This window comes from Hypomesus nipponensis, chromosome 15 (assembly GCF_054491055.1).
Source record: "Hypomesus nipponensis isolate SF chromosome 15, ASM5449105v1, whole genome shotgun sequence".
NCBI lineage: Eukaryota > Metazoa > Chordata > Actinopteri > Osmeriformes > Osmeridae > Hypomesus > Hypomesus nipponensis.
The window spans coordinates 11239953-11253655 of record NC_140375.1 but is presented as its reverse complement, the minus strand read 5'-3'; the positions used below and the strand labels follow the sequence as shown (position 1 = coordinate 11253655).

Genomic DNA, 13703 nt, shown 5'->3' with positions numbered 1-13703 from the left:
CCATGTGTAATCCTTTTTTATTTGGCATTAGTATTCACATTATATCAGCATATATAAATCAGCATAAACAACAAGAAAATAGCGAAGCAAGAACGGCGGCATTGTGGAACTTCTGAGCTTTCAAACTGCAGATGCTCAACTGTGATGAATTCAGCCTTCTGAAATGAGAAGGAACAGTGATTAGGTACAAATTAAAGCATATATAAAGCCTTTTGTGGGTTAGATGCACATCAAATGCAAATGAGCTGGTCCATGAACAATAAGATGTTGCTTATTTTTTCTGCCATGACCATAAAGATACACAAAGTACAGGAGCATGATGGCCACACCAGAGAAGACAGTGTGCATACAGCAGTCAACACCCCTGCATTACCATCCCATCGCTGCTATCTGACTTATACACACCCAATAAATGAGGGTTCGAGTTGTCATTAAGAATGCTCTCCCATCTCGTCACATCTCATGTAACCATGGAGTCAAAAGGCATTTACAAGTGTTCACATGGACAGGTATGTTTATTTAGCAGCTGATAGTGCCACACCCATCAGACTGGAGGGAGCCTTCACCATTATAAAACAAGCAAGACCTGTTCTATTCACCCCACCTCACAATCTGCCCCTACGCCCAAAGGTGAGGGGGCAACCTTTGAACCATTACAAAGCTTTGTGCTTGGGACTGGTTAGGTTACATTCTACACAACTGATAATCTATTTTTAAACCATTGGATTAAGATCTACTTCCAGAATGTGTGTGAGCACTCATTACCACATCACTAGCACACTGGATCAGTGGAAGAAGTCAGCTTACGACTGGTGATGCAAAAAGTATGGTCAAAAGGTCGAGTTGCATGTTCCCCATGTATTTGTTTACCTAATGAGTGACCTGCGTTCAGCATGTTAGTCAAGTCTTTCATTCAACCACGCTTCTCCTTTCAATTCACAATTTTAAAATTGCAGATGTTTCCACAGAGCCCCCAATTACCTAATCACTATCAGAAGAAGAAGTGGAGGAGGAGCTTGAGCCTGAGCCTGACTTGTGTCCTCCTGGTTTGTGCTTCTTGTCCTTCTTCTTGTGATCCTTATCCTTGTGCTCCTTCTTGTGGCCTTTATCCTTGTGCTTCTTGTCCTTATTGCTGTGGTCTTTATCCTTGTGGTCCTTGTCCTTCTTGTCATGGTCCTTGCCTTTGCAGTCACTCTGAATGCAACACAGATGCAGACATAGTGAAGATGTGCAGCCTACGTGTGTAGCGTATGGTTATTAATATTGTATGCATGCATTGTGTCCTCTAACTTAAAGTATCACTGCTACTACATGTAAGAAAACTACATGTACATGTGTTTTCACTGCTGGAATTATGAGTTTTAAAACGCAGTCAAGAGCAAACGTTTTTTATTGACGCTGAAAAGGCATGACACAGTTCTACAGTACCTTGTCCTTGCTCTTGTCTTTGTCCTTCTTCCCAAAGCCGAAGGAGAACTTCTGGTCCTGGCCAGAGGCGTCTTCCTTCTTCACTTCATCCTTTCCCACAGCTGGAAACAGAAGACACCTATTTTACTAGCTAGGTCTCCACATGAAAATAATCCACAAATAGCTTTTCAGTACCGTTTCACAACATTTATTTTTAAATGTGTTAAATAAAATACAAGTTGAAGTAAGATTTAAACATTAGCTAGATGTGTTGTAGGCCTAATTAACATTACTCCATGGGTCAAACTTTTATGTTGACCAAGTAGCTCGACCAGAATGTGTGTTCATAACTTTTACTTCCGTTATACTAGACACCTCATGACCTTAAGTTTGCAGCTGATAATGCTACAATAAGAGCAACAAGCATTTCGTCGTGGTACACAGACAAGAAAACGTACCTGACGCAAGGTCAAAATCCATCGTGTCTCGAAGAATAGCAACTGCTCAGTGTAGTTGTTCAGCGAAAAGTGCAGTAGAGATGACACGGTGAAAGTAAAGTAGGTGTTTATCAAGGACGCGTGATTGCACCTGGCTGACCACACCTTGCTGTTACGTTGGAACGTTAACTAGATGGGTGGGTTCCTAGAAAACAAACCGATGACGTGCGACAGGGTGGTAGACAGGTGGGAGGTAATAGGTTGGAATAGAACGCCCAGTGACAGTTGAAAATGAGTTTACAATTGAGCCTATTACTATATGCTGCTCTGACACGTTGCTTAATTTTTTAAACCCTAATGACCAACAAACTTTTAGAAACCAACAAGAAACAGCACACAATTCGTTTCTTGTTCAATTCTTTATTTTAAGTCTTTTTTATCTCTGACACATTGTTGTGTGTGGCCTACATCAAACTCGAAATGGCAAGTGTTGACTATCTTGCATAACGAGGTCACATTCCCTTCAGTTACAGTACACCGTCCAAAGGATCCTGCCAAGACATTAAGGGTCTTCAACTATAAATGTTGTAGAAGTATGCAATGCATACATTGGATTAATCAGGTTTTTCAGCAATATATTCAGGTAGTTATATTTTGTTATAATTACTTTACAGTTCTCAAACCAATCTATATCAATTTCTAGGCCAAACTTTAACACATTCTGATTAGATTTGTCGACAAATGAAATCCACATTTAACAAACAACCTAAACCATATGTTCCAGGAATGAGATCTCTTTTCACCTTGATACCTCAATATATGCTAATACCTCTGTATAGATATTTGTGTTAAGGCTGATAGGGCTTAGGGCCCCTGAGCAGGTCACTGGACGAGAGCACCGTGCTCCTCCCGGCCACGCCCCCTGCTCCTCTGACCCTGGGGGGATTCCCTATTAGTGACTCCATGGGGCTGCGGGGCCTGGTGGAGGGGCTGCCATCTTTGGGACTGAGGGAGGAAGAGGAGCTCATCAGTGACTCATAACGGGAGTTGGATTTGGGCATAGGCAGTGGGTCCGGAGTAGGTTTGGGCTTGACGGGGGTAACTTCAGGCAGATCACTGGATTTGCCAAACGCACGATAGCTGCTAACAGGACCGCCTGGCAAGTCACACTCTTTCTTCACCTCTCCACCCTTATCAGGGAAGTCCTAGAAGGCAATTTGATTGAAGATATAAATGTACATATGACAGAGGATTTTTTCACCCACGCAAGTGGTTCTCATATATTTTGTCTCCCATCCCAGGACACATTCAGAGGAGAGTCAAACAGACTTGCCCCTCCCTCTACCAACAGATATTCACTTGCTACCTTTTTCGTCTTCTTCATCTTTGTTTCTCCATCTGAGCCACTAGAATGCTGAAAAGAGCAAATTATACTCCAAATGAGACTGTACACTGTCATTTGTGTCTACCAATTCATGTTGAAATATTGATGTATATTCACATAACCATGCAACCAGCCTTACTTTCTTGTTCTTTTTGACCTCATCACTTCCTGAGGAGCAGTCATCCTAGGGGCAAACAAAGAGTATGCTCAGAATCTGATACCCTTTCATGTACTTCGGTACAGCGACAATTTAATGCATGTACCACTGTTGCACTCACCTTTTTCTTTTTCTTATCATCATCACTGCTTGAGGATGAGGAATCCTAAATGGAAAAACAGTGAAACCTTTAATGCTACCATCCTCCCTGATGCCCCAGGTTAGAACATGCATCACTCTACATCCCTCATGTTCAAACATCAGTCTATGTTTAGTCGCTGCTCATAACAAACCTTCATTTAAGATGCTTCTCACCTTATCCTTCTTCTTATCCTTCTTCTTCTTCTTCTTCTTATCCTTCTTCTTATCATTCTTCTTCTTCTTATCCTTCTTGTTCTTGTCCTCCTCACTATCAGATGATGTCTTGGCACAAGAGAACAGTGTTTTGACTTTTTGACCAGCTAAGCCATGCCTACTGTACAAACGAGTTCAATGGTAATTATAATAGTTTCACATGTGATACGGCTAGAAAAATATATATACCTTCTTCTTCTTCTTTTTCTTCTTCTTCTTCTTCTTATCTTCACTGTCAGATGAGCTGGAATCCTACATTCAAGAGGTGGTCATTGATCAAAATATTTTGTACAAGTTTGACCACTCTGGACAACATTGAACAGCCTGACAAACTTATGTGGTGCTCACCTTTTTCTTCTTCTTGCTTCTCTTCTTTTTTTTCATCTTATCCTTCTTTTTCTTCTTCTTCTTCTTCTTCTTGTCTTTTTCACTGTCAGATGAGCTGGAATCCTACATTCAAAAGGTTTCTTAATATTTTATTTGAGATTGAGATTTATCACACTGGGTGTCCAAACAAATGCAGTTGGGACCCACCCTTTTTTTCTTCATCTTTTTCTTCTTCTTTTTCTTCTTTTCTTTCTCGCTATCTGAATCGTCATCTGAATCCTGAGACAGACAAACTTTGATGATGATGAAACACAGACAAAACTAGTTTAACGTATCACAACCCATGTATGTCCTATGGGAGACTTATGGTTCCATGTTTGCTTTGGTCACATACCTTTTTCTTCTTCATCTTCTTTTTCTTCTTTTCTTTCTCGCAATCTGAATCGTCATCTGAATCCTGACACAGACAAACTTTGATGAAATACAGTGAAAACTAAACCACATTACACAACCTATGTATGTCTTGTGGGAGACCTAGGGCCAAGATTTGCTTTAGTCACAAACCTTTTTCTTGATCTTTTTTTTTTTCTTCTTCTTTTTCTTTTTGTCATCCTCACTGTCTGATGAAGAGTCATCCTGATGGACAGAGAGGAGAAGAAGCACGTCACTGTGACATGTTGAATACGCAGTTGCTGAACTACAGTTTTTATGTTCTTCTGGAAATTTCTGATCGAGAATGAGAATCAGTCAAGAGGTTAACATGCCCTGTCTTTCCCCTCCATTCAATCCTCACCTTTTTCCTTTTCTTATCCTTCTTCTTCTTCTTCTTGTCCTCCTTTTTCTTCTTCTTCTTCTTGTCCTCCTTTTTCTTCTTCTTTTTATCTTTCTTCTTGCACTTTGTCTGAGGAAGACCTCTCATAATAAGTCACAAATGGTGCACAAATTACGAGTGATCTGACTAGTCAATCAACATTAAAGACAGGGTAGGTTGGTTTTGCGAAACTGGCCATTTTGGCATTTTGGCAGTTTGAAAGCATCCAACCCAAAATATCCTAACCTCTCCCTTCACTGCCACTCCCCCAAAACACATGAACGTGTTGCCTGGCTACTGCCGGGAGAAAGAAAGGCAAGTAGCCTGTCCAATCAATGCAAATGGTCACATTGCCTTTCAATCATTATATTTGGTCTGAATGCAATGATTGGTCGTGCTTATTACAGTCCTGCGACAGTCACAGATATCAGATTTATTGTATTTACTGTGAGCATATTGATTTATTGATTACTGTCAGGAAGTGAAGTTTATTTTAAAAAATAATAACAAATAAAAACAATTTAACTATAAAATTCAGCAGTGGCCTAACATAACGGATGGAAGATAGTTACCCGGTCATCTTCACTATCTGAAGAAGAGGAGGAGGAAGATGAGGACGATGAGCTGTCATCAGAGGAGCTGGCCTTCTATAGGGGGTTCAGAAAGAAAAGTTCTAAATGAATCACGTCTACACAACCTGATGTCACTCTTTTAAGGGACAAGAAATAAACCTCAGTCAGGTTACTCAATGTCTATCCTTCTAACCTTCTTCTTTTTCTTCTTCTTTTTTTCCTCCTCGCTGTCAGAGGATGATGAAGAGGAAGATGAGGAAGAGGATGATGAGGATGATGAGGAAGAGGATGATGAGGAAGAGGATGATGAGGAAGAGGATGATGAGGAACTGGAATCCTAGGAGTAAAAGAAATCAAAGGAGTGATTGAACTAACGCCAGTTTGGAAATGTTATAACTTAAAGCAAAACAATTTGTTGACTTCTACCTTTTTGTTTTTCTTCTTCTTGCTCTTCTTGCTCTTCTTGTTCTTCTTCTTTGTCTTCTCTTTGTCATCCTCGCTGTCTGAGGAATCACCGTCAGAAACCTACAGCAGAATATGAAGATCGCAAACATCAAACCCTCTTTCAATGCCCACACACATTGTTGACTCACCAGGGTCTGAGACCCTATAAGAACGGACATTTGTACCTTCTTCTTTTTCATCTTCTTTAACTTCTTCTTTTTCTTCTCTTTCACTTTCCCTCCTTCAGCCTCATCATCACTCAGGTGTCCGGCATCGATTCCTACAGGGTAGACCTCAGCTCCTTCCGCCATTGTCACGAGAACAGACACATCCTCTTTGGCTTTGCACTGATATAGCATTACAAATTAGAATGAGTGTTGTCAGATAAAGGATATCATAATATGGTAAAAGTCCTCATTCAAATCAACATATTTATTTTCTAAAATGAGGAACTACGCAATTGCGAGTTGTAGTGGTGGATCTAATTGTTACTATAAGCCGTAAGTGTGACATTTTACCTTGACATCATCATCCTCACCCTCAGAGATACCCACGGAGGAAGAAGCCTGAGAAACAAGAAGAACATAAGGTGCTTTGTCCTTTTTAAATTGAGGTTTTCTTAGAAACAAGGCCGTCATAGAACAAGGGCTTGCTAAAAACATAACTATCCTTTCCATTAGTTCAATGGCCGCACCTTTTTCTTGTCTTTCTTCTTCTTTTTGTCTCCATCTGCTGTCTGTCTCATGGTGTCCAACTCGCCACCGCCCTCATGGTCTCCCTGCTCTCCAACAGAGTGGAATTAGATAGAATATAATGAATAAAAAAGTGTACTGAATTAAGCGAGTGGATGCAGCATATTTGCTTAGGGCTATATGTATAGAATCTATACGAAAACTATATCTGTCAACAAGGAGAGCAAGGAATGAAAACATGCCACTTTTTACAGCAAATTATCTAAGTCTATATATGCTTGACAGTGATACCCTATAGTATAACTTCTGCATCTTGTGGGTCTGGTGTGGTTTGTCCTAATTTTACCATGTCTTTCACTGCTTTATTATGGTGGTTAAATCATCTTTGTTTCAATGCATGTTTCATTTTATTTGTTGTAGATTTAAGGAAAATTTACATTTGTCTCCTTCTTCTTCTTGTCCTTTTTCTTTTCCTTGTCACTGTCACTGTCAGAGGAAGAGGAGGAGGAAGAGGAGGAACTAGAATCCTGTATGAAAAAAAGGGAAAACACACCATGAGATTTGCAAAGAGTTCAATCATGCAAAGGTTCACACAGCTGTCATGTACCTTCTTAGTCTTCTTCTTAGTCTTCTTCTTCTTCTTCTTCTTCTTCTTCTTCTTCTTCTTCTTCTCATCTTCACTGTCTGATGAGGATGAGAAGCTGGAATCCTGAGGGAGAATGAATACGCTTATTAAAAATAATGCAGATACTAATACGTTTCATTAGTATATATTGGACTTGGAAAACTTACTGTACAGCACAATACACAATATTACTGTCAGCTCTGGCATTTCAACATTGCATTACAGTAATAACCTTATTCCTCTAACCCTGTCGTACCCTCTTCCTCTTTGTCTTCTTTTTCTTCTTCTTCTTTTTCTTCTTCTTTTTCTTCTTTTTATCTTCACTATCTGAGCTATCTGATGATGAAGATGATGAAGATGAACAGCTTGAATCCTGAAGCAGAGAAAAAAGAAAATAAATAATTTCAGTCATCTTTTTAACGCCAGTGGTCCTCCAGTGCCACTAGAGGGCCTACTAGACCAAGTGGACATCTTCTAGGTAAAGCATGACACCTCAGAAAGGTCTAAATGTACACATACCTTGCTCTTCTTCATTTTCTTCTTCTTCATCTTTTTCTTCTTGTCTTTTTCACTATCTGACTCCTGTGGACGACAGAGAAGAGAATTATTGTTCCGGTCAAGTTGCATGTTACGATACTCTGAAGTACTCTAACCACTTTGACCAGGCTGAAGTCGGAAGCTCACCTTATCCTTCAGACCTTGCATTGATGTTGAATCTGTGCATCCCTCGACTCCTACAAAGAAAGTAATTTGCTAGATGTGATAATAAACATGACCTAATTTATATTCTTTGGGATGAGATAGTGAGGTAGGGGATGTTTGGGGTTTCACATACCAGTATCTATTATGACACTGTTGTCCCAAACATATTCTTTCCTTTCACCCTCCTTCTTCTTCTTTTTCTTCTTTTTCTTGTCATCCTGCAGAGAACAGTAGGAGTTACTTAAAGTGTGAAGTAAGTTACAAGATCCATCTTTTATTGATTCCCTAATCAATGGAGGACATGCAGAACCAAGCTGTACATGCATGCACACATTTCTGAATGCATGCTTTTTGTGCATTTATTTATGTTGAATTCATGTTATTCATGTACTTCAAGTATTTTTTTATGAACAATTGTCCTCTGGCATATGAAGGTTGCCTCAGCAGAAACAGGAGAAACCAGTCAGTGAGCATGTATTATCATTTCCTCATATTCATGTGTACACACCCACCCACACCCACCCACACCCAGCCAGAGAGAGAGAGAGAGAGACAGAGAGAGACAGAGAGAGAGAGAGAGAGAGAGAGAGAGAGAGAGAGAGAGAGAGAGAGAGAGATTGAGAGAGAGACAGAGAGAGAGAGAGACAGAGAGAAACCCGTATATGATTCTCTTACCCAAGTTATCTGCTGGTTGTCACAGTTTATTGTCAATTGACAATAAATGAACTGTGGCTGACAATACAATCCATTACAACTGCATGTGCAAACTGAACAGTCTGTTTGATTATGGACTTTGTCATGAATACTCCCTATTTTTAGATTCATGCAAACAAATCCTCGCCTTTCCATGAGTGTGTATGATAGCCAACATTGACCTTTTAATCCATCAACACGTTCTATCTATTTTAGATACCACACTTCTTTGATTTTGTTATGATATATTTAGCAAGGAGCTGACTGAACAAGTCACATAGCAGGCTTTTCAGAACCCTTTAATCCAAAACATTTGTTCTTCTATTTTAATGAACTGGGATGATGGGAGTGATTGCAAAAAAGCAAATGTTGGAGATAAATAATCGCTGAGTATGTCACAGACTACCTCTATGAAGTGTATTCTCACCATGACTGGCAATATAATCAGGTGAGATAGGACGATGGCATACATCCAGTTGGCTTAAGAGATCCTGCATGATTTAACACAATAGGTGAGCTCGGCGGCTGTGGATATTGGTTTACCAATGTTGCCAAGATACGTGCTACAAAAAACTAATTTGTTTTTTCTTCTTAATTGGTCCATTTGGGGATTGTAGTTTCACCTTTGCTTAAAACAGATGTTGTCTTGAAGCCTGATCATTCATGTCCATTTACAAGCGTCTTACTAGTCCAGCAGTGACTCAGCAAATGAAAAAAGTAGGTTTAAACACGTGTTTTAACCGGTTTGGCACTTCAGCAGTACACATGGCAGTACACAGGAATGAGACTCCTGTTGGTTTAATGGGTGGAGAGACTGGTTTGTACGGATATCATTGAGTGGTAGTTTAATATAGTTTGTCTCTTCAGTTAATAGTGAATATTGTAATATAACTTTTATGTATAGATATGCTTAGAACGAGAAATGTGCTGTGGAAATGTATTAAGCTTTACTCCTTGATTGCTGTGCAAATGTGCAAGGCCCAGCTACTGAGGGCTAAAAGGGTGTTGTTGGGTAAGATATTGCCTAATGGTGGGGAACAAGAAAACTATGTTTGTGCATCATGTCAGATCAATGCCAACAAATGTTGCCTTTAACCTTGTTTGGAGAAATAGCATAACCCAAGCAATGTGTGCCAACCTCCCACGGTTGTCTTCTGCCCGAAAACAAAAATAAACAACAAAGAAAGAACAAGAAAAGAAAAATAAACAAGTAAAAGCATTTGGAACGCTAAGGCCTTTGGTATGCAAAGGGTTGGTCAAAATGTAAAGTGGTTAGACACTAGAGTGTTTGGATTACCGGAACAGTTGGACTGCCAGTATGAAACTAAACTGAACAAGAGAAAATCCAAACGAATATATAAATAAAACAATTATATATATTTTACTCTGTAGTTATCTTTGATTATTGTCCAAAACATTAACTGTACTGTTGAAGTGCCAAACCGGTTAAAACAATGGGAAAAACAATTAGCAAAAAAGTGAAACCACCAGTGTGCTTAAAGGGGCCTACACAGGTAATGACCAAAAATGAATGTCTGTGCAGTTTAGAGGTACAGTAGACTGGAGCTCTCGCTTAAATTGGAGGGGGACAAAACGGTTCAGGAAGAGAAGAAAGAGAGAGGCTCATGAGAGAAAGCCAAGAAACTCCTTCCTGTTTCCCAGTACATTTCCGTGCACACGCCTGATCTAACTGTCATTGTACTCTCATGCTCTCTCATGCTCTCTCTTCTCACCCACTCTTCCCTAACCTCCAACTTTGTCTCCACATCCAGGCACACCAAGGGGGTTGGATCAAGCTTCGATAGCGAAGGTCTGATCTGCCACACCCAGAGTCCTTGGGTGGACCCTTCATCCAGCAATCCATCATCATCATACAAACATGTCTCATTCTTTCATTCATCATTCTTCAGCAAACCGTTTCCACGCTGACGCATTGCAGTTGTGTGAACAAGTGAACTGCAGTTTTGAGATTATTCTCAGCAACATAAAGCTTACCTCACTGTCCTCACTGTCTGAGGAGCTGCTGGAGGAGAAGGAGGAGGAGGAGGAGGAGGAGGAGGAGGAGGAAGATGATGATGTTGAACTGGAATCCTGAAACAAAAAGCATAGGTTGGTTTCCTCATACCTTTGCTTTCAGGAGTGACAGTTAGAAAACTGTTTATTACAGTGGTCCATGACTGACTACTTTCCGCTTGGCCTGAGGGCACTGAAAGCAGCACTTTGCAGTACATTACTTCTTGTGAAACCTGCAAGTTTGTCTATTCTCTGTAGGTTGTATTTGAGATCCTGTTCTACCACGATCAGACAACATGGGGTGATTTTGCACTGAAGACAAACTTGTTTGGCTCCACTGTGCTATGCAATACTGTAGAGGAGATGTTGTTGTTGCCTAGTTAACATTTAGCACATTAACATTTAGTCATTTAGCAGACGCTCTTATCCAGAGCGACTTACAGTAAGTACAGGAACATTCCCCCCGAGGCAAGTAGGGTGAAGTGCCTTGCCCAAGGACACAACGTCATTTGGCACGGTGGAGAATCGATCCGGCAACCTTCTGATTACTAGCCCGACTCCCTCACTGCTCAGCCACCTGACTCCAGTTAACATATTATTTGTGTTGCACTGTGACTGGTAGTTTGTTTGCATGGTGCTTTGGTATTTACACATCATTCCCTGAATGACCACCAAAATACTGGTAGAACTATACACTTCTGATCCTAGATGTCCAGCTGTACTTTAGGCATGCATTATGTTGCATCGATTAAAGTGCTGAATGGATCAAATGCAAATGTGCATTGAATGTAGCCTAAGAGAATACTGGAAATATGGCATAATACTTTCATAACTAGTATCAGAGAAAAGACTTACAACCAAGGTGAGTTTGCGTAATCTGTCTCACTTCAACATGACATTTGGACTGTTTGCCTAACATTCATTCTATACCCAAGTCCCAACCTGTCATTGCCACAGTACAGTACTTGTCCTGTTTGTCTTTCTGTGTTGGAATTCATTACTACATGGCTCAGCCTACATTATCTATCCGAAGTGACATGTTGAACTATGAATGTGTTTTGGCATTCACCCCCTCCCTGTACATTGGATGTCATCTATGAAAGCACCACCATACACTTTACTTTGGAATACAGATATGGAAACTATAACTTGAAAAACTTGAAATGTGTAACTGGACACCAAGCATGTTTCACTCCTTTCATGTTCAGTTCATTCCACCATGCCGAACACCCCTTACCTGTTAGATACTATGTGTGCTAGTAGGTGAAATGCACACAAAAAAAGAGAATCTGTCTGTTTCATTATATTACTGGGAAAGGGAAGCGTATTCAGAAGTCAAATTATATGTTTGTTCACCTTCTTCTTTCGCTTCTTCAACTTCTTCTTCTTCTTGGACTTCTTGTCCTGGTCCTCATCCTCACTGTCTGAAGACTTGGAGCTATCGAAGGAGTACAGGTCCTGATGGTGGAAAGATGTTGTTGAAAGTGTGAACCAAATGTTGTTGTATTTGACATGTATTGCAAATGTCGTACGTGTTGTGTTCTGACTCTCTCATCTCCGTTTTACCATTCCATCTCTTCCTTTGCAAGTTTTAGAATCAGTCTTGGCTGGGCCTCCTTCACCCAGACCGCCCTGTTTTCCCACACCTCCAGGTCCAAGGTCTCCCTCAGACTGAGGTTTCTCCAGGGGGCTCAGGACCACTGCTCCTGCTCCTGTCCCTGCACCACCTCCAGGATCCCCACCTGGATCCAAACACAAACATAATAGCAACATGATTCATACTCCACAACTGCAGTAACAAACAACAGACGTTCACAAGTTTGAGAAACAACTTTTGATTATGCAACTATACCACAACATTCACCACCTGCCTGCCAACCACAATGTTTCACACACTGCTGCCCATCTGCCAACTGAATTACAACTGTACCATAAATCTTTCAGTAATTGTTTACCTCATAACCAATATGATCTGGGCCAGAAGGTCAGACACAGTGTTATTGAATCTTTATTTTTTATGTTATTAACCCTTACTTACTAGGCTCAATGTGGTGCATGTAATATCTAAAGCACTGTGTTCACTGTATCCCATAGGCTCTATGTTAATTCTCCTAGGTTTCCTGTAATAGCCTAACTGAATTTAGACCAAAAAGGAGTGGATGTGTATGTCCAGAAGACACGGTTTTAGGATTAAACATAACTATAAATTACAACCCATTCAACCCTGTCTTTCGAAAGAGAATACTGAACACTACTGACAAAGGAGTGGCATACGACTGTCCATATTGGACCAATAACTGTATAGACTACAACGCCCCTGTAACCAAAAGAAAGAATTTTTTTACAAACGAAAATACAAAAATGCTGATCCTTTGATTGTCTGCGCAACTTTTGAAGAAATACATGGGCCTAATTAAATTGATATTTTTTTCAGCTTAACATAGCATTGAACTAAACATATACACAATTAACTTTAAATAGCCTACTAAATTACAGTCGGCCACCCCAGAGATAATGAGTTAAAGTCACCAAACCTCTGGGTCGGCAGGACTCCATCGAGTTCCAGGTTTAAGCAAACCAGATTTTTGCTGCCGTTTAGCTTGTCATACAATTGTAATTTTGCACCCCTCCCAACGTAGCCTTTATGACCAAGGTGTTTTCGCTATGATTATGGGTGGCCTGCTGTCATTGGACCATGGGCGTAACAAGCTAAGCAGGTTTTCAGTTACACAAAAATGAACAGAGTTCAATCCACTCTCTAGGCTAGTGTCCAGACTTGTAGGCCAAACTATTGCGATGAAAAAAAATTTTTTCTCTTGTGTGGATGTTTTGGGGCTTTACATTCATCAACGGTCTGTAGGATATCTATCTATAGATATGATCTAGTACGATCATGGTCGTCGAGTCAAATCAAATACATAGGCTATCTCATAAATTCAAACTTAATTTTGGAGTAGCTGGTTATGTTTTTTCTTATCTTTCTGTTTTTTTCCCCTTGTCAAAAGTTCCACTTTTCCATGCATGCAGAAAAGACCCACTGTATTGAGAGGAGGATTGTGAGGATTGTCCGGTCTGTGAACCATGA

The 13703-nt window shown here is 40.3% G+C and overlaps 2 protein-coding genes across 2 annotated transcripts; both read right to left on the bottom strand.

Annotated features, from left to right (window-relative positions):
- LOC146257521 (uncharacterized) lies at positions 1–2025 on the bottom strand. The gene is made up of 4 exons (XM_084674843.1): positions 1866–2025; positions 1429–1529; positions 982–1194; positions 1–158 (listed from the first exon to the last, which is right to left on the bottom strand). The coding sequence occupies exons 1-3, from the start codon at positions 1885–1887 to the stop codon at positions 982–984; spliced, it is 336 nt and encodes a 111-aa protein (XP_084530969.1). The 5' UTR covers positions 1888–2025; the 3' UTR covers positions 1–158.
- Positions 2026–2248: 223 nt separating this feature from the next.
- On the bottom strand, positions 2249–13414 carry LOC146257520 (uncharacterized). Its single transcript, XM_084673434.1, has 27 exons — positions 13153–13414; positions 12185–12360; positions 11975–12076; positions 10601–10696; positions 8046–8130; positions 7895–7944; positions 7730–7792; positions 7467–7583; positions 7193–7294; positions 7023–7112; positions 6588–6671; positions 6412–6459; positions 6079–6240; positions 5876–5974; positions 5643–5786; positions 5450–5524; positions 4860–4967; positions 4631–4702; positions 4461–4523; positions 4274–4345; positions 4088–4189; positions 3929–3991; positions 3701–3808; positions 3507–3551; positions 3368–3412; positions 3211–3258; positions 2249–3049 (listed from the first exon to the last, which is right to left on the bottom strand). The coding sequence occupies exons 1-27, from the start codon at positions 13172–13174 to the stop codon at positions 2693–2695; spliced, it is 2598 nt and encodes an 865-aa protein (XP_084529560.1). The 5' UTR covers positions 13175–13414; the 3' UTR covers positions 2249–2692.
- Between the last annotated feature and the right edge of the window lie 289 nt (positions 13415–13703).